Source organism: Chlorocebus sabaeus, chromosome X, assembly GCF_047675955.1.
Source record: "Chlorocebus sabaeus isolate Y175 chromosome X, mChlSab1.0.hap1, whole genome shotgun sequence".
Taxonomy (NCBI): Eukaryota; Metazoa; Chordata; class Mammalia; order Primates; family Cercopithecidae; genus Chlorocebus; species Chlorocebus sabaeus.
In genome coordinates, this window is record NC_132933.1 from 7447885 (window position 1) to 7474328 (window position 26444).

The window sequence follows — 26444 nt, forward strand, 5'->3', positions numbered from 1 at the left end:
TGTACACCTGGCTTCTGAAACACACATAATGCCATCCATTCAAATGTTGTCTCTACATTCTCTTTACGATGGGAATATTCTGAGAAATTCTGCATGACTGAATGTTAATGGATCCAGAGATTCTTGTTAGTTCCTCTGTTTCTGACTTTACGAAAATGTTTTAAATTGGGGAAAGGGGTTGTGAGAGGAAGAGAACTCAGCTCTACAGCCAAATTAATGAGTGAGACTGGACTAAATATTTCCTTTGGGAATTCCATATGGTATATTTGAAAAGGCAAATTTTAATGCTAAGTTCCTGTGGAAGTACTTTTCTGAAAGGCAATGAAGAAATGAGAAGTAAACTGAACCATTAGCCTACAAAAATAGAATTTTTCTGGAAAGTATTAAGTCATACAAATCCTTCTGGAACATTATTTAGAATGGGCAAATTAAAAATGGGAAAGCAATAAATAAATCACCTCCTTTTCTCTATAGGGACATATATTTACTTTTACTCTCTTCATGCACATTAAAAGACTAGGTTACAGTCTGAAGGGGGATACAATTTTCAAACCCCACACACACACACACACACAGAGAGAGAGAGAGAGAGAGAGAGAGAGGCTTCAACCAAAGCTGTACATCAGTACTGAAGTGCTAACAGTAAGTTTAAGTGGCAAGATGCAGTTTCTTCTGTGGTGTCCCAGGCTTTGAATGAGAATCATACTGCCTGACATCTAAGAGCCACTTTGAAAATACTAGGGTGGAGTGGGTGCCTTTACAAGTCAAAACACAGAATTCTCTCTTTGACCATTCTCCTCATCCCTGCCTACATGATTACCCTAAGGAGTATGTCATTCCTTTCTCAATCTGGAGGAACTGGATCCAAGGATTTTCTGGAGCAGCGACAGTGTTGAAATATCTGCTATGAACTACATGAAAGAGAAAAGAAAAGCAGTTATAATTTCCTTTTACACTTGCACAATTTTAAAACTGTCAAGAACTAAAGACTAATATTTGGAAATTATTTTATGAACAGGCATTCTAAATTTTTTTGCATGAAATCAAACAAAGCAGGCTTTGTCTTTCATCCTAATTTCCAAACACTTCTTATAAATGGTTGCTAACATCTCTATCTGTGCTGCAAGAGAGCTATTTTCATTTGAACAACACGGTATATAATTGAAGTCAGAGTTGTAAATTACTCGGCCATCTGTCCTTAAGCTGTCACAAATCGTACATGGAAGAGCATATGTATAATGAAAATAGATTAACAAACTTTTTAGAGTTTATATGCTTCTGAGTTAATTAATCCTCTGTCCCATACATTTCCAAGATTTTTCAACAATATGTTTGATGAATCTGTTTAATTACATGAATGGGGTATGTGTGCATGTATATGCTTTATAATGTCATTATTACAAATTCAAAGGAAATCATGCAATTGATTTTTCACTTCAAAATGAAAATAAATAAATTTAATCATATACAGGACCTGGATCTATTGGCCTCATTCTGCCCATTTTGTTATTAATGTTGAAAATTGATATTAACATTAGCAGCTACCATAAATATCTCACTTTCCTCTTAATGAAAATGATATATATGCATATATATCACCCCTACATTTCACAAAGATGCTACAGAGAGCAAGTGTTTTAGTCACTGAAGTTGAATTCCAGTTTCAAGGATGTATTCTCAATACTATCACAATACAAAATTTGACCTCGGGAAATCTGCATGATTTCCTTGCCTCGGTTTCTCCTTTTATTAGTGTTTGCATGCCCATGTGTGTGACCACGTAGAGCAGATCTTTATACTAAGTTATTGGAATAGTTTATCAATGAATATGCCAGAAGGTTTTAGTTGCAAGAAATGAACGTATAAATATGACAATATCAACAAGATAAGAATATATTAATAAAGTAGTTTTTTTCAAAACTGGAACAGGGTTTTGGGGTACCACTCTTACCTAGCCAAAGTCAATCTAAATACACATCAATCATAAGTAATTGTTGTGCAACTGTACAATTGTATAAGCAACTGTACCAGCAATTGTATATTAAAAGTCTTTGCAAAGACCTGATGTGCATTTAAAATTTAACTCCCACTCAGTGCAGACCTAGAACAGTAAAATAGTGAATAGAAAACGTAAAAGGTTCCCATGGCATGTTCCCCAAGCAGGAAGGGACTGAAGTTTTCCCTCAAAGCCTTTTCCCTATTGCTTTGTAGACACAATGTATGCCTCTTTCCATAAACAAACAATTGCACGCCCAGAAAGTCCACTCTCACCTCTTAATACAAAATGTTCCCGAAAATACACATATAATGTGAAACTGTCCCTATCACCAGGTGGACTGGAGGCAAGAGCTGATCATTCTGCCCCATGCAAATGCATGCACAAGCCCCCTCTGGGACAGCCCACATAGTTAAATATAGTGAACTGTGCACCTGCAATCCTTGGAGAAGAAGTGAAGACTTTAGGTCCAGTAGGTGCAACCCATGTTTCCTCTTGTCGTCAGGACAGGTGGCAAGCAAGTAACAGTCATGATTTGACTATTTTGCATCAGAACTTTTTCAGGGCACACTTAGAAAAAGAACAACAGGGGAGATTGTGAGAGTATTCTTGTTCAGCCATCAGCACAAAGAGGAAAGGTTTTGGCTCACTGGCAATGTGGTGACAAATGCTTGAACTGTGGCAGAAGTTTCATTTGAAGTTCTCTGCCCCTGTTGAGTGCCCTAATCTGGCAATGGTATGAGCTCCACAGAAAGTTGATGCAACTGAGAAGAAAGGAGCAGTGCTTTTGGATGGCACAAGGGCTGTTTCATGGATGCAATGCCTTTTCAACCTCAGTGCAAGACAGTCTCAGATGTAACACATTTGACTTATGTCTTCCTTTTTACACATTATCCACACACTTGCATGCTACAAAAATAAGAGTTTAAGATCAGATCTGATCTTATCTGAAATATTCATACGTAATTCCATGTAGTCTCAACTGAGAAGTTAGGTGGTCATTTTGTCCCTGACTTTCACATCAGTACAAATCTGATGATTGGCATTTTATTGACATACAGAAAGCCTTGGAGATATGGATATGTAAACTATGCAATGTAATTTGTTTCTAATACCTTCTTAAGGTTTATGAGATAGAGGGGAAGTATATCTTGATAACCAAAACTACCTCCCACGAAATGTGCTTCAGTGTTAGTTACCACCAAAGGTAGACATATTATTTTTGGGGGTAAGTTTTTTGCAAGATCAAGGCAAAAGCGTCTGGTTTGTTGTTGTTGTTGTTGTTGTTTTTGTTGTTGTTTCAGGTAGCTGTGGAACCTGAATGTGGTACATTCAGTTTGTAAGTTATACCTGAATGTACCACGAATTTGAATAATTACTAGAGGCTTTCTTGGGTTTGTAATTGGCCAGTCCTCTGTGTTGTCACAGGGTGCAAGAATGGTGACAGTGACATTATCAGAGGCTCCATGCAAATGGTACCTGGTGACCCACTGACGCACTGATATGACTGCAACCCTGAAGGCCTGCTTCCATCAAGCCAAACCCCTGTGAGAAGGAAGCAGACTTAAGATAGCTTCTATCCAAGTTCATTTTCAGTGCATAGTAGGCCGTGCACTGATAAATGGCTTTCCTGGCCTTGGCAATGTCTGCCGTCTTTATGCTCCACTAAACTGTTTGACTTCCACACAAAGACTTCTTCTCAGAGGCCCTGTCTGGGTCATTATAGAATAAGGCTATTAGAGTGCTTTGTAATTGTAAGCATAAACAAATTACTTTACAAAAAAGGCTAGAGCCACTAGCCACAATGAAAGAGATTGATCAAAACTGTTTCTGATTACTGTATATCAGATTCCTTAATTTAAAAAAAAAGAACGAACTGTAGATATGCGATTAAAATTATAAACACAGCTCTAATGTCTGAAGTAAAAGGCACTGTGAGATATGAAAGTTATTCCCACTTAAGACATTTTATTTCACATAACAAATAAGGATCAAGGCCTTTCTTCTACAAAGAGTTCAATGAAAGTTCTGGTTACAGGAGTCAATTCTCTGTTCGGTTTAAATCTATTTGGAAATTCTTTCTATTGCATCCAAAAGAAAGAACAGCTGGGCTAGTGTTAAGAAGAACCAGAAGAGTATTGCGACCTGCTGAGCCCAGTTACGCCAGCACAAAAACGTGGGAGCCCGGTGCCTACCACCTGGAGCCCCCAGAACACTCTGCCTAAGCTACAAAGAATTGAACTCAACCCTGTTGGGGCATTTCAATTTGTTTACCCTCAGCTAAATATGACTTTCTTATGGAAAGTGGCAGTGAGAGTGGTGAGGAAGGTTTGCAAAAGTTTATTTTCAAAAATTCACAAAAGCTTCTGGAACATCAAATGCTCTCACAAAACATTTTGATGAGTGTAAATGAATCAGAAACATATGTATTTCATTTCCCTCCAAATACACAGGGGTCTCAAAGTTAAAGAGGGAAAAAGTACTTGAGGCAATGTGCATTTGGGGTTTCACTGAATCCAAAAGCATTTGAAAATAGTTCTAGACAAGCAGCAGGCCCCGAATACAGCTGGGTGTGTCCATCTTGGATATTAAGGGATTTTGTACGTTTTTGAATTGTTAGATAAAGTCCCTCTTCGAAACATCTCAGATGTAAACTAGATTTATATACTTTTATTTTACTTTTAAATGCACAAATGTTCAGGGCAGCTAGCATTAATTATTTTATTCTAAAAAATGTTTAAAACAAAATGTCATAATATGTTTAGACAAAACAGCCTTCGACCAGACCAAAAGGCTAATGGAGTAAGAAAGGTTATTTGTATATATGGAGTGGGGAGAGGTGGGATGGGGTATTAGAACCATATATCTTAAGAGTTTAAGTTTCACAAAAGCCTAGACTCTACAACTAGCTTGAATATGTGTTTTTTTATGTGTGTATATATGTGTGTATATACAGTGTGTATGTAAGTACATATGTATGCATATATACATACTGTATATATGCACAGATAAACATTCTTATTAATTTATTTCCTCGGGTCTCTGAATGGCACATTCAAATGTCATTAAATGATGACACATGCATAGTATGTGCCCTTAATGCATAAGCACAAGAATACTTTAGATTCTTCCCTGAATTTGTAAATACTCTTTTTGGTTTTCTTTTTTCATTTGTAGTTTCTTCCGCTTCGTATTATTTTCATGTCTACATGAGTGGGAGATATCTAGTACAAACCAAACACTAGAAATTGCTGCAAGTGATTTCACTAAGAATGTGTTCAAAGACTGTAATATTTATTCCATTATGCTATGAACAAAGAAGAATAAGATGCTTAGGTTTTATTTTAAAAACACACAGAAAGTGAGTAGATACGAGAGAGAAAACCATACATTCTTCATTGTGAGAATGCTAACATCTCACTTCTGACCTGAAGAATACTTAACTGACTTCTGTAACAAGCATGCCAACAACCAAATGGAGAAGGGTCCCTGCACTAAGTCAGAAATGCAAAAAATGGGGTGTGTTGGGAGAGCAGCAACTAGCTTCACTGCCTCTATTTATATAAGGTGCTGTTAAAATGCCAATAGGAGGCAACAGTAATTAATGGGCTCAAATTGTTGAGCTCACAAATGAGCCAAAAAGAAAAATAAAGCAATATATAGGTCAGTGATTCCCAATCCTTTCAATTTTTTGAGAAAAAAAAATTTAATTTTGAAGTATGATGTTGTTTTCATGGTTTGTTGTATTTTATGTTGTAATAATCTTCCTCCTATTCTCCCCCTTACCCCAACCAACAACAGACAAAATATTGTAAGTTATATATTCCTAAAATTTAAAGTGAATTTAATGTGATTTGATTCGAGCAAAATTTTCCAACAATTTCAAGCTTAGGATTCACAGCCTATGACCTACACTGCAGCTTTTCTCCTAAAGGATTTTAAAGCATCATAAAAACTCAGCAGCTGAAACAACCTCAAAGGTAATCTAGTTCAACCTTTATCTAATGCTGGAATTCCTTCTGCAACATTCCTAATAAGGGTCATCCAGTCTTTGCTTAAACATAAGACATACATACTCCTCCACCTTAAATTTGACCAGGTAACTGCCTCTCAAGTGGAAAGTGACCAAACACAACACACCACTTTTTCATTTCTCCATCAAAGCTCAATCATATGTGGGGTCATTGCTCAGGGCAGAGCACAAAGGACATTGGTTTATAAATGTCTCGCCTGACAGACAGTAAATGACCCACGGTCGTGGATAACTTCTCTTGCAGAAGTGAGACACTATGCCAATGAAGCACTGCAAATACTACAGACCACCGCCCAAGTAAATACAATAAACTTCTCACCACAAAGGCTGTCATCTGACACCCACACTGATAGTCAAGGTGGCTGTCTAGAAGAAAACAGCTGGCTCTGTTTGATCTTATTAGCAAAATCCACACTCCTGTGCCAAGACCAGACCAAAGCAAAATGGAATAAAAAATCCTTTTAATAGACTTTTTCCCCCAAATCAAGATGAATCTCGAGTCTCAATTTTAAACGCAATATTTATAAAAGATATTTGGTAGCAAGAAACTATTCATCTTGGGATGCCCCATTAATAGCTGTGACAATAGTATCTGAAAAAATTATTTTATAATTTAGAGTTCCTTTGGCAAAAAGAACCAATACTGTACAGTTGAATTCAGGGTTTTATAATAACTAATCAATAGTGCAGTACAAGAAATGATTTGTTGAATAATGACTGAAAGGTTGCAGTAATCAACAATGTGGTACAATGTATTAAGGGCTAGATTTTGACTTAAGATGCCTCTTGTACAACAAGTGAAAAAAATGAGTACTAGACACAAAAAATCATTCAAGGGAGTGTTGGGTCCGCTTGGCATCCTGGCAGCCACAAAGAAAGCCAGATGCTCTGTGTCATGCATTTCCTTATATGACAGATGACTCAAGCCCTTTCATTGGAAGTGGGTTTGCTATGGCTTTGACCAATTCCATCTCCTATGCTGATCTCATTCATATAAATCTCCAGCATGAAGCAACTAGGGCCGTGGTACTGAAGAGAAGGCTGGGTAGGACTGGGCAATGGGTATCTGTTTTTGTCATCTTAAAGTGCCACAATCTCTGCCACCAGAAGGATTTTCAGATATGATCTGTGGCATCTTAGAAAAACATTGGACTTTTGCCCACTGCTTGTTCTACTTTTAGTATTTAATGGTCTGACTCCAGGGGCCATTTACACAAATATCACTATGATATCCCCAGTGTCTGGCTAATGGTAGACACCCAGAATATATTTGTTAAATGAAGGAATAAATGAATGACCATTCCTCTCTTCAGGAGGCACTATACTTAAAATTTTACTCATCACGAAGCTGGTGCTCGGCTACCAAATAGACTGCAAAGAGAATGTAGCTATTCAATGATGTAGTATCAGAGTGGAATAAATAATACTAGGACCCAATCTCCCCCTTACAGGATGAAACGATGGTCACAGCCAGAAGAGTGGCTTTTCATAACATCCAAGTAGTAGCTTGTTCACAGGGGGCCAACGTTGAGCAACATCTCAAGACTTATCTCTGAGAAGCTGTATCACAGTTCAGTGTTACAGTGTCAGGGTTCAAATCCCAGCTCTACTACTTACTTATGTGATCTTAAGCAAGTGACTCAACCTCTCTGGGCCTCAATTTCTCCCTCATAAAAATGGCAATAAGCTTGCCTACTACTTCGCAAGGTTACTGGAAGTATTAATAGTGTGTGTATTGTGGAACTACACAGTGGAAAGCATTCAGATGAGTGTCTGATGTGCAGTAGTTGCTCAACTCTGAGGGCCATTGTCATCTGCCAAGTATATGCCAATATGGTGACAGTGAGAGATGTATGGTTTCACAGGAAGCATCAGGCTTCAACATTAGTTATTTGATTCCTCCTGGAAACATTCCTGTTAACATTTTGATCTTTTGGGGTTCTCATATTGTGGCAATTGGAGGGGATATCCGGAGGGGTGTTTCCTGGGAAAAGACTGTTGAATATCTCCTTTTCAGCCCAAGTTCCCTTGAAAAAGTTTATACACAGGAGATAAAGACGCCTCTCCCTGCTCTATCTAACCTAAAAATAGAGTTAGAGCCTTTAGGGCCCAGCCACCTCCCACCTGCATATCTAGACAGAGTTTCTTGAAGTCTCTCCAAGATTGGCTTGGGACGTTTTACCCTAAGAAATGAGAACACAGTGAACACAGATAGGCAAGCTGTCCTTTGACCTTGGGAGGGCTGACGTGAACTGAAGAGCTTAGACTATTTTGTGTGGTCTCCAGGGCAGAACTGCAACCAAAGGCTGGAAGTTCAAAGAAGGCTTCTTTGCCCACACACAATGGAATTTGTTTTGACCTATCCAATAAAGAAGAAATTTGCTACCATAGGAGGTAGTTTCATTCTCATCATGTTTTTGTTTTTGGTTTTTGGCTAGCAGAAGCTGGATAACTACTTGTGGGCAGACTGAACAAGGGACTGGCCTCACTCTCATCCCCCTTAAGGACCTTTGCAGATCTGAAGTTATAAGATTCTATACCACTGCTGGGACATGAATCAGGAGCAACCATTGCAATAAACCAATGGTAGATTCTCCTTTCTTCTTTACACATCATACATTGCATGAGAACTGAGCCATAGCTGCATTTACCATTTTGCCTGCACACCACTGAAATTAGTTCACACTGATTCATAAAAATTGATCACATTTCTTTTTATATTGTTATAGTTTTTATGATTTTTACAATTCTATTTTTAAATGGGAGACTATCATTATGAAAAACATGTAGCCCACAGAGGGCCTTATGAGTCCAGTTAATAAATAATGGAGGGATACAAAGTATCAGTACTGAAGCTAAGGCTTGTTTATCCATTGTCTATTTATGAAAATTCAGTCTTACTGGAAATAAGACACTGGAAATAGAAACAAGTATGGCTTTATTAGCTAAAGCAAAACACCCAGAATTTCTAGTGTCTTTTTATTTCATTGAAAATTAAGGTCTAATAATTCGACAATTTAAATGCAAGATGGCTCCTTGGAGTTTTTTAAATGATGGTTCATAAATCTACATTAGCCACGACAGTTTTGGACCTGAAATTCAGAATACAATAAAACAGCCTGCAAGATATTAAAGGCTTCTGTCTCCCGAATACGTTATTTCCTCCCTTTTTTCCAGTGAGGAAACAATTTGTTTATTACCCTTTCAAAGTAAACTTATGGAAGGTAAAAATGGATTATTTTTCCTTTAAAATAAAGTTTCATTTTGTCCAATCTCCTCATTCATTCAGTGTAGGCTGTCTCATTCATAACAATCTTTTAAACATTTCTCTCATAAAATGCACCATAGTCTTTAGAAAAAATTCAGAAAGCAGTGTTGTGTTTCTCACCTTTCAAAACACTGCCATAAGTATCCTAGATCACTAATAAAGGGTAGAAAAAATCTGAAAATTTATCAGATGTAAGTAATACAATTAAAAGGACAACAGTGAAATAAGACCATGATGCCCATATCATAAACTGTCTTTTTCCAAATGCTGTCAGACCTATTCAAGGAATCAAATAAAACAGTAACTACTAAACTGTTTATATGAATAAATATCAGGAATTTAAAAGATAGTGAAAGAGGAGGGTAGGTGATAGAGAACTGAGGGTTGTGTATTTAGAAGTAACATCAGGCTTGTCTTCTATGGCTGTTAAAGTCGGCTAAGTTCCAGGTTCCCAGGGAAGGCAGTAAACATTCATAGTTAAAGGATCAACATCAAGTAGACCAATTCAACTTGGACATTTCCTTGCCTCCAACTGTCACCACAAAAATGTAGCATCACTGCTAGAAGTCCTTTGAGAATAAAGCTATATCAGAACTATGTTCAGGAAATCCGGGTGGTAAGACTTTTTTGAACAAACACATATTTACAAATACACATTTCGTGACTGACCACCCTACACATCCTACGATGGAAGGCCCGAATTCACAAATGAGACTGTGGACAACTCCAAACTTTCACAGCACGTGGGAATAAAAGGAAAGAAAAGGGAAGACAAAACATAAGAAAACACCAGAAGAAACAGTCCTAACTTTGGCATTGCACTTTTTCTTTTTCTTTTTCCCTCTTTGCATTGAACTTTTCATTACTGATATTTATACTTCTGTGGTTTTCTGGTTATTGCCATTGTTAAACAAATGCATGACTATGAAATAATAAAAGTCACATTAACCCCAAGAACCTGGACCATTTCTATAAAGTCAGATAGTCATGGTCATTCAATATGTCTTTCCCTTTCAAATTCCTATGAACAATGGCAAATAATTAATTAATTAAAGTTCAATAAAGATTTATAAGTGGGCCCTCCTCTCAACTTCTGCCACTGTAGCTGGGTGGGACAGCTTAACTAAAATATCCCTGAGAAATGCCATGAGCCATGAAGTTCCTGACTTGCGTATCATTTATGATACCCTCGGGGAGTAGGCCCTGCCTAAGAAAACTGAGGCCCAGCACCCCATAAGGTTCTCATTACCAACAGGAATGTGCCAGGTCAGATGCACTGGAGGTTGTCAAGCTTTGCAAACTCTCCCCCACCCTCAAATCTCATAAATTTTGCTTTGCCTTGAATTTTAATGATTATGTTCAATTTAAGGAAACTTATCCCATATTTTATCATTTACCTTACTTTCTAAGAGTTACATGATGTCCATGAAGTTCTGAGAACTTTCTCCTAATCATATTTTTTACATCTTAAAAATATAAACCCACATATTTCCAGCCAGCCACAAATTTAAAACCTCCCCCTTCTTCTAATTTTGGTGTGCAAGTGTAGGCCGAACAGATTTCAAAGTTTTTCAGTTGGGCAAACTCACCTTTCCATCCTCCGTTAAGGCAATGAAGCTACTAAAAGAAATAATGGTGATCAGAGTGTAAAAGTCAGCCAGGTCTTGACATTGAAATCACATTTGGGTTGACACTGTAAGGCTCAGAGATGTACATCCCTGGAGCAGCTACTGCAGCATTCACAACACAAAGAAAAGACTCTCCCAACCCCAGGGTCAATAGTGAGGGAGATGATGATTTGGAGTATAGGCACTTAGGCAAAGTTTGGTGATCCCCACATTTTCACCTGCTTTAGTGCATTTGAATGATTTAAGTGTTATTTTACTGAATTAGCTTTATAATAATATGTACTCCAGATTTAAGAATGTAACCAAATCTCAAAAATGAAATAAAATAGTTCAGCAATATATAAATAGATAGATAGTGATATATTCTTAATGATATATTTAGAGTAGCAATGTCTCTAAACCCTTCTATTTGATGTGGTAGGTCTTAGTACTACCCCTAAATCAGTGAATCTTCCTTACACACTCCAGAAACCCAGAGGCAGGGAAAGGGCTGGATGGTCCGATGTCATCTAACGAGATATGAAACAAGAGAAAAGATCCCACTCTACCTACAAATGTTTAGGATAGGAATAAACTACGAAGACAGATGTAATCCTTTGCTAAATCTGATTATGAGAAGCAGACAAAATCACAACTGTATTCAGCATGTCATTTATCCTGGGTGACTAATGCATTATTTGTATGAAGTTAAAATTGAGCTCTGAGAAACTATGAAATAAATCAAATGCCCTACTTTATGTAATTTTAACAGACAGATCCCATTAGGATTCTACTATGCATAGCTGTTGGGTAAAATCATTGACCAGTATCCTTATAAATTAATCAACTGAGGTAATGCTGGCTCAGCTGTCATCATTTGCTACTAATCTACATTTAGAATTCGCTTTAACTTTCAAGCCTTTTGAAATAGGTTGATCAAATTTCTGTTTTTTGTTCAAGGTATATGAGTCACTGCAATTGTTTACCAAAGTATGTATGGCAGACGTGTGTCATGGATGTTCTTTTTCAATGGCATTAGAGTGCTCATTGGCATTTCATTGTAATTTCTAAGTATGATACTAATCAGAATACAATGAAAACAGCCTTCATCATTCTTGACAGGAAGTTTTACCACTTACAGTCTGAATACATTTGCACTGTTGAAGTTTAAACTGTTACAGAACTTCAAAACTAAATGGCCGAAATGCCTAATTGTAGCAAAAGAGATATAGTTAACTTTTAACTGTTATTTTTTTATAAGGTCCATCATGGCTCTTGAGTTTTTTCTGGATCTGTAACTAATATTCAGATAAGTTTCATTTCTGATTATGAGACCCAATTTATTAAAGACTCATTAATTATCTACAGTCTGTCCTCCTAGTATGTACCTTAAAGTCTGGTTCACTTAACTGGCTGGGTGTTTCACTCTCACTAAAATTTCCTAAATTTCCTTGTCATCTCATGTTTCTGTCTATCTTCTGGACCTGTATCCTGCTACCTTTAATTTTGCAATTTGAAGATAATAAAATAATATTCAGGGGTGTTTTTCCAGATTACTTTTAGTACTTTGAAGGTACCCAACAAACTCTATTATCAGCTCATCTTCAACTCTGTGAAGGCAGGTTAGAGCAGAAGGGATGTGATCTCTGGGTCCAAGAAACTTGGGGCTCTGCTGTTGGCTAATCATGTGACTTTGAGAAAGTTAGGGGTGCACCCCTCTGATCCTCATCTTTCTTGTCTGTAAAATGGGGGTGAAAACCCTTATCTTTTAGGGTCCTTGTTCAATGAGGTGATGTTTGTAAAGTATATGCCATAATGCTCTGTAAATGCGAATCCTCTTTCCCTACCAAATTATCTTACAGATTTCTTAAAAATCAGCACGTGTGGAAACTTTTCTGCATATCCTTGGTATGAAATTGTAATTTGAATTCTCCAGAGACATAAATAGAAAATGTGTTCAATGTAAAAATGTATGTTAGGGAAATTCAAATCCCAGGTTAGCCTCCAAAGCAGGAACTATTAAGCAAACAAGGCATCTAGCTAAGAGGAGACAATGTTACAAAAGTGTGGAGAAAAATACACAGCAAATGTTGAAGGTCTGTTCTCCTCCTCTTTGTACTAGATGAAAGCTACAATTCAGGGATGGTAACAAGTTGCTACACCTTTTTTTTTTTTTTTTAAGGCTGCACAATTACCCTTAAAGCACTGTTGTAGATACCAAATATAGGTATACGTCATGACAAGAAAATGCTGTACACAAAAATCTAAAATCTAAAAATGCTGTATACAAATCTGATAAGTTTAGGGCTGTTTGGGAGAGATTTTGCTCATCAACAAAGACTTCCCTACAGTATTCCTGGCAAGTAAGATGCACATAAAGAACATTTAATTTATAACATTTCTATAAGCATCCTATTTCAGAAAAGTATGTACGGAAGGCAAGGCAACACACCTACCTGTACCCACCTGTCTGCTCATTGTGATTTTAGCACTTCTCTTGGTCCTCATTCTTACACCTCTTGAGCTATCTCTTCAAAAATTTGATCACACAAAGTATTAAGCAGGTTTTTGTCTATCATTCCATTTACCTATTCAGTAAAGAAATAACTGAGCACCTACTGTGCACCACACACTATTCTAAGCATTGCAGTGGCAGCAGTGAATAAAACTAACAAAACTCTCCACCCTTAATGAGCTCACATTCTTGTCAAGTTTGAATTAAGTTCAGGCTTATGCACGAGTATACCTTCCTCCCAAGCATAGAATCTGCCACTTACACCAAAGAGGAACAGACTTGTGTGTCTCTTGTTGGAGTAGATATCTGGAAAGTCGTACCTCATATTTGGTAATGAATTTAAACCCAATTTGTAAATACTAAGGATGGGTGGTAAAGTCCTCATTAGCCCAGTCTACTACAGAGTCCCAGCGCAAGCAGCGGTTGCCGCTATTATAGCATCTATCCTAGATATCCTTATAGATTAGCAGAGAAGCTAAGGATTCACATGGTCTGTGGATTAATTCCAGCTCAGCAACATACTACCAGTATGGCCTTGGGCAAGTCGCTGAACCCTTCTGTCCCAGTTTCCTGCTCTGTTAAATAAAGAAATAGGATAACACAAATCAGAGCCTGTCATACAGGAAATGTTACCTCTAATTATTAGCTTAAATTATTACTATGATTAATACTGCTTTTAGGTCTTCTCGCCTAGATTTAATATTTTGAAGAGCTAGCATAGTGCCTGAACGAATTGAATAAATGAATGATGCTGCACTCGGGACTGGCAGCATTAGGTCATTATTCTGGGCCAGGCACTGGGAACACAAAAATAAAAGACACATTCTCATCACTCACAACAACAAAGGTGCATGGGAAGAGTTGGGAAAGGGAGAAAGCAGGATCCAGCCCAGGTGGAAGTCAGCTCAGGAAGATATGAAAGCACAGAGGAGAGGCATCTGAACAGATTGGGTAGGAGTATGGGAGTTTGAGGGGCGGAGGAGGCAGGAGGTTTGCTGCTCCCTAGCAGCTTCTCAGAGATAAAGCTGAGATTTGCACAATGACATAGCCAGGCAAAGAATTACTTGGTGGCCAAACAGCTAATCGTAAACACAGATGTCGACACCAATCACACAGTACCAAGGCACCAACTCACTTTTTAGGAAAAAAGAAATACTGATGGTAAAATGTTGGTACACACCTAACAAACAAAACAGTTAATTATATTTTTAGAAAAGGAGGAAAAGCAAAAGAAGCAATGTATTTGTGAACATCTCAAGAGCTACACTATACACTTCTTTTGAAAAATGGCCATTTTGCCAGCAACTGTACCAATTTACAAACACGTGTTTCAATTATTTCAGGAAAAAACCACATTTTCATTTGGTATTTCTTTGAAGAATGTTTGCATGAATGTTTCCAAAACTCTTCTTGGGAGAGTTTTGTGGTTGTCCCTCAGCAAATGTTGGTCTGTGTTAATGAGAATACTCCATTCACACAGCAAAAGAGGACTCAGGCAATTATGTGATGAATGTGAGCTATTGTCAAACCAGATAATTCAGGGTCCAAAGTCAATTGTCTTACGTTTAGTATTCAATGCTCCTGGTCCCCTAAACAATAAAAATTTCTGGATTTCCATTTCACTCTGAACTGTACTAATACTGATAAAAGAGTTTCATGGGCCTTGACCAGGATTGTTTTGCCTACTTAGCTTGCATTCTCTCTCTCTCCCAGAATTCCTATTTTACTTACAGTCCATGTCATACTATTTCCCTAATGCTAACTATACATTTCAATGTAAATTCTGCGAGGCCAGAGGTCATCTTCTACGGGCCTTTTATCTCTCCCTAAAAATGACTGACTAGCAAAGTGTTGGGCACAGAGTAAGTAGGCAATACAAACAGTTCTTGAAAGATGACAAACACTGAAGTAGGGTACAAGGGCTCCTGACCTGGTTTTGCCAATTACTGACTGGATGTCCTTGGGCAAGTCATTTTCCCATCCTGGTCCTCAGTCTCCTTACCTGTACAATGAGGAGTTTGGATCACATGATTCAAAGGGGCCCTCCAGCCTTAAAACTCCAGCTTCTAGGAACTGATTAACATCTACACACCAAAGCCAAGCACTTTGGCAGCAAATAAATAATAGCAAGTTGATGAAACCTCTCCATGGCACTTCATCAGAAACATCCATCACACTGAGTCTAATTTAGTCACTGTGGCTGTGCCGACCTGGCATGAAAACAATCAGTCCTTTGGAAAAATAATTTATTAAAACATTAGTTGACTGACATCCTGATTGGGGAAATAAAGTCTATGTAATTGCATTTTTCATTGTTCAACAGATAGTCAGGTTGTCATGTACATATTGCCATAGTTTAAAGGTTAAAATGACCTTATAACAATACATTCCATCTGCTTGGTTGGTTTGATCAAACCATACTAGAAACCCAAACACCAAGAAGACATCACACTTTTAGCAAACAACTTCTTCCAGTGATTGTTAAAGCTGAGATTTCAATTGCAGCACCACAAGACAAGTAGCATATGATTTTTTACTTACACAAAAAAGAAACCATTTCAAAGCTATTTATTTCCAGGAGATACATTGCCTACAAAACACAAAAACTGACTCCAGGAAAATGGTTTAATAAAGGTCACCAAGTGAACCAGTATCTGCTACTGAGATCTGGTTTTCATTGAAGATGGTAGATGATGCAGAGAACTCTTATTTGGAAATCTAACAAACAAACTGTTCTTCATAGGATGGAAGTAATGTCTTTTATTTCTCCAACAAAAGAAACTTTGGAAAAATAAACAGATGAGTGATTTTGATTTTGTAATGAAAATAAAGCTTGTTTCCTTAGCTTATTCCTCAAAGTGTGACTTTTACACCTTCATATAAGGGAAAGTACCTACTGAAGAACCAAATCAAAGATTACTTTGAAACATTAGCTGATTTTATTTTTCAAATGAAGCAAAATACACAGGTATATTTGAAAAACAGCATCCCATAAACCAAGCAATCCATAATCAAAATCAGGTTCTAGCTACAGTGCTATTGTCAGCTTTGCTTAAATCATGCCATTTTTTTCAGTCCTCAGACAACTTTTTTTGAGCTCAGTAAGTAGGTAGATGTTAGGAGCTAAGGTCATCTAAAAGATTTACTTTAAAATAAATTCAACAATTCAGAACATCACCCTCTCTATGGTGTAAAGTGTGCCTTGCTTTGAACATGCATATAAAATTTCATTAAAGTGTAACATAAAAGTTTTACATTAGAAGAACCTAGGGCTGGACCTTTGTTTAACAGTCATGATAATTTATGGTGTGGATCTGCTGTAGTTAAGTAGAAAAACAGCCTTCTCATGAAATACAAGTCATAAAGACTGAAACTCAAGGAAAGCTGGAGGAATCCCAACCCTCCGGCCACTCATTTTTCCCTCAGATTTTTGTTACACATTCTTTATTAATGTTCTCAATGCAGATTGAGACACAGTACCAGTCCGTTAATTCCTATAATGCTGTACCTTAAAAGATATTCTTTCCTCTTGTTTTTCTTCTGGGCTAAACACACCTTGGAATTCATAGAAATTCTATTTTTTAAAATCATGCCAATTACATGAATACTATTTTTGCCTTTTCCTATTAATCTTCTTCTGTAACCATTGGTTATTCTCTTTATTTTCTGCAAAAGAGATCAGACTGGCTAAAAGACATGAAAAGAATTACAAATAACTAATATACGATCACACAGGCAGAGGTACAGTATTATCACCAGGATTTACTAAGCAACTATCCTTGAAAGAGACCTGCATTTGCATGGAACAGTCTTTGAGTTGAATGTGACTGTAACATCAATCAACAGATGTTTATTGAGTACCTGTGATGGAAAAACACCATGCTAAATGATGCCAGAGAGTGACACACCATTCTCTAGGAAGCAACGTGGATATTTAAATATTAACAACTTAATGCAACAGTGATGATACAGCGAAAAGAGCAACAAACACATATCCTAAGACTATTCATCTACTGTGTAAATTCAGGCAAGTAAGTTAACCTCTCTGAGCTTCCGTTTTCTTATCTACAAAATGAAGCTAAAATACCAATCCTAACAAACCTTTAAGGTTATTGTGAGGGTCCAATCAATTAGCACAAGTGGTAAACTAGAAAGCTTTGGAATGAAATGTTACCAACTTCCCACCTCCAGTTTTGAGGCTCCAAATGAGCCAAAAAGTATACCATGGTCTTCTTTATATTCAAGTATCAAATCTTCAAAATTTGAGCATTCAGATTTAAATGGACCTGAAATTTGTCATACACACACACACACACACACATATGATTTTCCATTCTCACATTTTCATGAAAGGGGCTTCCATAAATGACATACTAAGAGATTGTATCAGTATATAGACTGCTCTCTTTCTAATTAAAAGGAAAAAACAGAGTTCCAGGGCCGGTCAAATTACATGGTAATTCCACAGATTTTTTCCACAAATACAACATACACAATCCAATCCATTTGTTTCAGTGACAGCTAAATAAATATTCGGACCCACACAATAAATAATAGGCAATGAGCTTTTGTGGAAAGGCACCTGACTTGGAAATAGGCAGATGTGGATTTCTGAGCAAGCTCTACTACCAACAGGCTGTGTGAACTTACATGTGTCACACAACCTCTCTAAGATTGAATTTGCCATTCAATAAAACGGCAAGAACACCTGAACATTCTAACTCACAATGATCAAATGAGATAGCATGTGGAACAGCATTCCACATGTTGGAAAGGTTCAGACAAAATGTCAGTTGTTGATGCTGCAGGCTCTGGGGTCAGCTCCATCTATGCTGAAGCCTGGATTGCATCACTGAGTGAGTGCCTGTGTGATTTCATTGCTTCATCTGTAAAACAGGGATCATAACAGGTCCTATCTCAGAAAGTTGTTGGAAGGATTAAATGAAATTGAGTCCTTACAGAATTTAGCCCAAGCTTGTGGCACAGAGTAAACATTCAAATTATAGTAGCAATGATAATGTTGAGTTCCACCACAGGTGAAACACACACACGCACAACACACACACACACACTCAAAAAGGTTTCTTCAAGTTTGGTCTTGAGTTCTTTCATCAGTAACATTTCTTTCCATTTATCAGTAAGCAAGTTTTTCAAATCTCTCTTTATCCCACAGCAATCAGAAAAAGAAAAACAAAATTACAAGTAAAAAATGTAGTCACTGCAGCAAAAATTGTTTTGTCTACATGACAGGCTAATCAAGTATATGGCAGTTTTCCTCTTTGAGGTATGACCTACAGTTACAAGCTCTAAATTGTTCCAGAGAAGGCCATTTCATTGGACTTCTACAGTTTTGAAATTGTGTTAAATAAGTGCAAATTTTGCATGCAAAAATAATCTTAGCTAAGAATAATGGGCATTTATTTCATGTTAAAGGTTAGTACATTAAAACCATTTCTATTCAATAATAATTAGCCTGTTTAAATACAATATAATTTGTATCCATCTACAGGATGCTTAAATGTATGGAATCTCATTTATGTCTATAATGATGGATTCATTTTCGAGGCAGTCATTTTCTATCTTGATTTGTATATTTTAAAGTTGTTAAACGCTTGACTGAATCATTAGCAAAACAATTCATTTATCATTAAACTGATTTCTACCATGAGATAATTTTCTTCGGTGTCCAATAGATGTGCCTCTTAAGATTTACTGAGAGCTTTCATTCTTTGGAGGGTTTGGGGAGTTGCGGAGGAGACCTTACTAGTGAATTTCACCAACTTATATTTCTCCTACCCACACATTCCCTTAAGAAACACAACCCCAAATGGTTTGTTGAATGAATGCTCAAACACACGGGAGAATGCATACTGTACTAGCAAAGAAAACAGACCATAGGCAGTCTGCCTTTTAAGAGACCACAGAGGGAAAAGGGGAAAGATAAATGGATGGATGTAGAGACCAAGAAATGCTGGGAATCTCTAGGGCTTATTCAAAACAGGACTTCCCCTCCCCTTACCCCACCACAGCCCTAGCATCTCCAAGTTGGCAAAGATTGTGTCCCCCCATCTCCACACCTTCCCATCCATAAACAGTCCTGTTCCGCTCTTCTGGAGGATTGTAGCTAACGAGGCCTCAGAAGACCTGTGCTCACAGAACAGGAGGAGGCAGCCGGGTTGCTGCAGTGCATGGGCCATGCCCGGCTGGAGCTGAAACAGTTCACTTTTGTCTAGAAAGCAGCCCCCCACCCCTTCTCCAGTACTGCCCCGCCCTCGTAAGGTCGAGGAAAACGGGAAAGTGCAGTTCGGACTGCTGGGGCAGGCCCTGGGGGCTGCCTTTACCCTAGGAGGAGAAGCCTGGCCGACACATGGCCCCTTCTCAGCCTTGACAGCCCCACACAGACCTTTGAACTTTCTATTTATATAACAGTTTAGTGAGTTTAAGTCTCTTCCTGTATAACTGCCCGTTTGCAAGCTTGCCTCTAATTAGGCTATTTGTGAGACATCACATAAAAACTACAAACAATTGATGCTGTCCCTTGCAGTGAGAAGCCAGCCACTGTCACAATCACTTTACAATTATAACTAGGCTTTTGAACGTTCTGATTTTGCTATCATGGTGGTTTTCTTTTCATTTTTTTATTTTTTTATTTTTAAGAATGTGTCCCTTTCTGTATTTTCTTTATTTTCTTTCCTTTCCTTCCTTCCAATGAAGGAAAGGTAAGCATCCCCACAAAGAACCTTGGCCTGTCACAAAGCAATAACTAATCAATACTGGGTGGGAGGTACTTACAGAACTGAAAGGCCCTCTGAATTTGCTTTTTTTTCCCCCCTCTTAACTGGGGATTAATGACATCATTACATGATCTTCAGTCACCTCAATAATTCATTTACTTGGTTACCAAAAACAAGTCTATGGAATGATTTAAATGAAGAAATTTGATTTTTTTTTTTAATTTATCTTTTTCTTTAAGAGCAAGTGATGTCTTTCATGCACACAGACAGACATCTGTGCCATCTTTTTTCTTTCACAGAATGGTTTATATTAAATTCAAACTCAGGTGAACATTGCTCATTCATCCAGGAATCTTAAAGAACTTGAGCTTTGGCCCTTTAATCGAGTCCAGAGCATGACCCATTTAGTTATTCTTGCAGTTTATGAAATCCAGTGGTATGTTCCATTAGGCTTGTGAGCATTCCCAAACACTGCCCATAACATGCACACTGCAGCATCATTAGTACTCCATCCTTTCCATTTACATTTGTCCTAACAAATGTGTGTGTTTATAAATGGGCACACACTTTTTGTTTGCTACAGTCAAATGTTTGCAAATAACACATATGCCTTTGTATGTTATGTCTAGGAAAATGAGTTCGTTTTTAAGCTGTCCTGATCCATTTATTGTCAGACATCTAGGGTTGCAGTAGAGATAGCTCAGAGCTTACTGCTCCACAAGTGAATGTTAAGAATAAATTAAAGGTAAATAAGATCATTAACTTTGCTGGTCTTTCTTCCTTTCTTGGCCTTCCTGGGGGGTTGGGGGTGTGGGGAGTGGAGGCCATCACTTTAAGTAGCTATTTACTCCCAAAGAAGGCACGTAAACATATAATGAATATGTAACTGGCATGCTCTGGACTTCCAAAGAGAAGTGGGAAAAGACAGTGTCAAGCTTTTTAGTTCATCCACTATTGTCACATTTATTTTCCTTTTCTCTGTGGAGCTGTATAAAACACAGAAGCACAACCACATTACAAATGTTTATAAACAGAGATGCATAACGAAGTGTGCCACTCATGAGCAGTAAGAAGGAGAAATTTTCCTGGATCATGTACGGAGGGAAAGGACAGACTTATTTATGCAGATGCGTTACACTAATTAATCAGTATTTCACATAATATTCTTGAAGTGTCCAAGTCTATGCTCCTTAACTGATGTGGCTCAGTCAGGGATCTGGAGGAAAAAAAGGTTTTGCATTTTCCTTATGATAAGAAAAAGAAAGCCTCCCACAGGGGTGAGGGAGCCTATCATTTTTTTTAAAGAAATCAAACATAAAAGAGTCCATCCCCTTTAAATATGCAATTGCATATGCATAAGATTAAACCGGAATTAATATAAAAAATGTTTCTAAAAACCTAATACCTTGTATATGTTTAACATTTGAACTATATCCATGAAATTAATTATAACAATGTCTGTTAAATTAACGATGTAACCCACACCATATATTAGGCAAATTGTATGCAAATAGTAGTGCTATGGTTATCAGTTGTCTGCAAAATAAATTAGTGAAGCAGAGTAAAGGCTGTGTGCAGGAGCATAATATCTAATTGAGCAATAATTTTATTGTAATTTTTACTTTCAAATAACAGCATTTTTAATGTAACAATGTATTTCTACACAGCTAATAAAACCGTGGTATCAAAAACGTCTTATAGATTAATACTGATACAGCATAATTTGTGCTTCAAGGATTTATCCGGAATTGCTGTAAAATAAAATGTATTTAAGTTCTGATTATCTTGGATTTGCAACTAAAGGAGGCATGATTGGCATAATGAAGCTGTTGGCTAAGCATATGACCCTTTTTTAAAGAAGGAAATTGCCTAAAATATCACATCAACAGGGGAAATCCTTGTAAAAATACACAGCATTCATAACCAACGGCCGCTAGTAGTTTAACATTGCAAAAGATTTTGCACTATTGGTAGGTACTACAGATCATTCTAAATACATTTTAAAAGGCAATAACCAAGAATGCAATTTTAAGCGGTTACCACTGCGCCCCCTCCCTTAATCCTTAGACTGCGGGGGGAATCTGATATGTTTAAATACTATGACAAATAAACTGTGATAATGTTTGTAGTAAGTGAAGTTTTTGAAAAGTTAATAGATATGTATATCAGTATTTATGCACACGCGCACGCACATCTCTAAGACAGTAACAACTTTCCAGCTCCCCAGTCACCTTTCCACCATCTTTCAAAATGTCTCAGCGACAAGTTTAGGGTATTTTGTGAAGAGCTGACTCAACCTTTGAATCCGAGCTGGATGCCCATTACAAAAAAGTACGGCTGCCTCCCAGTGGGAGGCCGACGGGGGTCCAGCCGGTAATTAAATGTGCATTGACATCAGAGCTGCGGACTTTGGGGGCCAACTCCGAAAACCCTCAGTCTTGAAAGCCAAGCGCCGAAGTCGGCCCCGAACCAAGGTCCCCTGAGTGGTGGCCCCCAAAGCCGCTGCTCCACCCAGGAGTGCAGGGAACTTGGGCTTAGTCGGCAGAAGGAAAGGTGTGCGCGCCGCGCAGCGCAGGGATGGAGGTGGCGGCAGCGGGGGCGGTGGCCACCAAGGAAGCAGAGGGCGGCCGGCGGCACCTGGCCGTTGCCTTTCCCCCATGGCCGGCCGCGAGCGTTGGGCACCTGGAAAGTTGAGGCATTTAGGGCGGGCGGCATCCGGGGCTCAAGGAGGCCAGACCCGCGAGCCGCTCCGAGAGAAAAGCTCCTGGGAGGTCGTGAGGTTCAGCTCTCGGGCGGCACCGAATTCGATGTGAGCCAAATGCAACTCTTTAGACTTGGAGCGCAAAGCGACGCTTTAGGGTCCGCATCCCTCCCTCTTCCCGCACCTCCCCCCACCCTGGCATCCGACCTAGGAGTCAGCGCGGCCGGGGCCAGAGGTGGCTGAGAGCAAGTGGGAGGGAGTCCGGGGCGCCCCCCACGACAGCTCCAGCTCCTCTTAACAAAGGCGAAAACCTCAGACTTCGCCAGGAGACTCGCTCATCAAAGGAGAAGGCAAAAATCAACACCTACCACTGCTGCTCCAAGTCCCAGTCTCTGAAAAAGTCGAATAGATCCATAGCGGTCGGGCGGCGGCGGCGGGTGGGCGCCTGTCCCTGATCGCAGCGGGTCGGCGCGACTCTCGGCACAGCTCGCTGGCGGTTCTCGGCGGCCCGGCTCTCCAGCCCTCCCGCCCAGCTAAAAGTGTGCGGGCCGCATCGGCAGCAGGGGCGGGCGCTGAAGATGCCTGGTCTTGCGCTCCGGAGAGGCAGCGGCGGCAGTGGCACTGGGCGGGCAAGCGCCTGGTCGCCCACTCAGGTCCGCTCGGTCTGCGGTAGCCCGCGCACCCAGCGCCCCGACGCTGCGGCGGCAGCCGCTGCGGGCTCAGGCGGGCTGGGCCGCCCGCCTGGCGGGCTGCGGGCCGGCGGCGGCGGCGGGGGCGGCCGGGGCAGAGGCAGCGGCGCGGCGCGGCAGCCGGGGCGGCAGCGGCGGCGGCGGCGGCGGCGGCGGCGACGGCAGCGGCTGCACAGGCGGCGGCGGCGGCCGCGGCAGCATCACACACTTACACACTCACAGGGGGCGGAGCCTGGACAGCTCGAAGCCGCGACATGGAGCAGGCACGTTATCATCCCCGGATCTGGCAGGGGCTTGCCGTGCCCGCCCCCGCCGTTCAGGAACCCCCTCCCACCCCCCACTGTCAAAATCAGCTAGTGGGAGCGGCCACAGAGCTGAGGACCCGGACCCGGACCCGGACGCGGACCCGGACCCGGGACGCAGGGGCCGTGGCAGGGATACAGGAGGTGGGCTGGCGGGACCCGGACGCTGGCTTGGGGAATGGGACCCCTCTCTGAAACCCAGCCCACCCCCCGCCCCACTGGGAATTAGTTTCGATCTAGAAAAGACAGCACAAACAGCCCTGGGGTTGAAGGTCGCCCCCTGCCACCTCAAGCACAGCTCCTTGAGCCCCCGAGTAGTGGAACAAACTTTTGCGGGCCTGAGCATCCCTCAGGTCTGTAGTGCGTAGCATGCGGGTCCAGGAAGGAGAAGGCGGTCACCTTCACCGTCCCCATGGCTCCACGTGCCCGCACCCAGGTCATCCAGGCATGCCTTTAGGCGCGCACCTAGTAGGTCAGCGAGCTGTAGGCCTTGGATTCAGTGGGCTGCAAGGATAGGAACAAATGACTGCCCTTGTGTGGTCCTTGAGTTCGGGGTTGGGACACTGTTAAACTGGGTTCCACTGTCACTTTCCTCGCACAGTCACCAGGTGCCTTGAGCAAAAGACTTCTGCACGCTCTTCCTCTAAGAAATGGGAAAACCACTGGGTGTGTGCCCAGTATCCCACGCACCGGCTGCCCGTCTCCCTTCTGGCCTGAAATTCTCTTTCTGCACGTGGAGGGTTTAACAGAGCCTCCTACTCCCTTCAACCTTCACCTCTGGTCCAGGAAGGGACCCCAGGAAGGGGTGGATCCCTTTAGCCAATTCCCTGGAGGGAAAGGTTCCCTGGCCTCCTTGCAGAGAAAAGCCTGTGGGAAGGGGCGGGACCGGTTTCTGGCATTTCAGGACATGAGCATTCTGGAGTCCCAGGCATCTAATTTGCCTTCTTCGTATCGTTATACAGAGGGAATAGTATTGGCATATTATTCAAATCCTAAGGCTAGAACTCTCTTGGGAAGGACAGTAGACTGAACCCTGACAGAGCAGGGTGCCAGTAACTCTCTGTGTGACTCCAAGCAAGTCACTTATCTGGGCCTCAGTTTCCCCATGAAACACCCAGCAGCCCTCTGGCTCATACTTCTCTGACATTCTCCCTTCTATTTGAATATGCTTCTACAGTATTATCTCATATTACCAAAATCATCCAAATAGCTTTTAACTTCATTTTTTTTTTCCTGAAGAAACAGAGGCCCCAAGACATTAAAATACTCAAGCTCTGATATTTCCCCTAGAGGGGGATCCCAGATTAGAACCTAGAACCTGGGAAGCTCTTCCAGGGCTGAAGCCAGTAGAAGGTGCCTCAGCTCCAACCATGAATGACTTCAGCATTTGAGCTACAAGGGACCCAGGGTCTGGTCTCTTTCACATTGTTTTATGCGGGGGAAAAAAGCACATCATTAACATAGAGAAACAACTCTGCAACTCAAGCATCCAGTGGGACTTTGCTTAGATTTCTATTTACTTTGCATGGGACCAAGTCCTCAACAGATACTGGTTGATTGATGGAAAATCAACCAGTGGGCAGCCAAGGGGAGACTACATCTCAAAGTGACTTGTAGATTTGGCTACCTATAAATTCGGGTGGTCAAAAAGACTCTATGGAGAAACAGTTATTGGCAAAAATGGTGCTGGGGATTTTCAAATTATCTCTGTGCCTTGTTTATTCATAGAATTCTAGTATTCGGCCCTATTCTGAGAGCCCTTAAAGCAACAAGGACGGCCTCGCTCAGATCTGTGGCCCACAACCTTTATGCCTTCAGTAAAAAATCCTCAAATTGGATTTGATTTCTAATGATTGTTGCCAGCATTAGTACTTGATCTGCTTGAAAATCCTTACAGGAAAGCCAGAACATCTACAATTAACATTTAAATGGTGATTATGGTCACTTTATTTCTGGTTTACTTTTCTCACAAAATTGTATTTAATGGGGAAAGATAGAAAAACAAATAGTATGCTAAGCAAACAAATTTTCAACAGAAATAAAGCTTCCCCTTTAAGAGTTCCAGCCCCCCATCACTCCACTGGTGCACTTTCTTCCCAATCAGCAGGAGGACCAAGCAGAAGCAGAAGGAGCCAGCAAGAGGCAGCACTATGAACAGAAGTGCCTGCGGGAAGGAGAGAAGAGACAAGCGGTGCCAGCTGCTGCTTCAAAAGAGGGGCAGGGGCTTTCCCTTCCTGAGATCAAAACCAAGCAGGAAGGTTGAGTTGGGTAGAAGGAACTCCCACTTCCTAGCCACGCTCCTCAAACAGAGATGAGGCTAAGACAAGCAACACTGAAGGGGCCAGGCTGTCCCTGAGGTCTCTTGGCCCGGGCCTGGCACCTGCTCACTGAGCATCAGCTACTGGGCAAGATAGAAGCTTTGTCTTCTCTGATCCAAGGTGTGTTTTTCCCCTTCCTCCTCACTCTGTGCATCTCTGGCTGTGATGGGGCCAGGGGCCCAAGAACTCAGCTCTTCAATGAATCCTCAAATATTCGGGCAGGATGCTGGATCCAAGCCATGCTTCCTCCACCAAAAGCTAGCAGGAGGGAGGAGAAAGCA

General features: G+C 40.4%; 1 protein-coding gene across 2 annotated transcripts in view; it reads right to left on the reverse strand.

Moving 5' to 3' along the window:
* The window catches only part of AFF2 (ALF transcription elongation factor 2), a 502493-nt gene extending 478955 nt beyond the window's left edge, over positions 1–23538 (reverse strand). For both annotated transcript variants that reach the window (XM_007992918.3, XM_007992917.3), the window contains exon 1: positions 23223–23538. In XM_007992918.3, the coding sequence (XP_007991109.1) occupies positions 23223–23269 (47 nt within the window). In that variant the 5' untranslated portion in view covers positions 23270–23538. The remainder of the gene's footprint in view (positions 1–23222) is intronic.
* Between the last annotated feature and the right edge of the window lie 2906 nt (positions 23539–26444).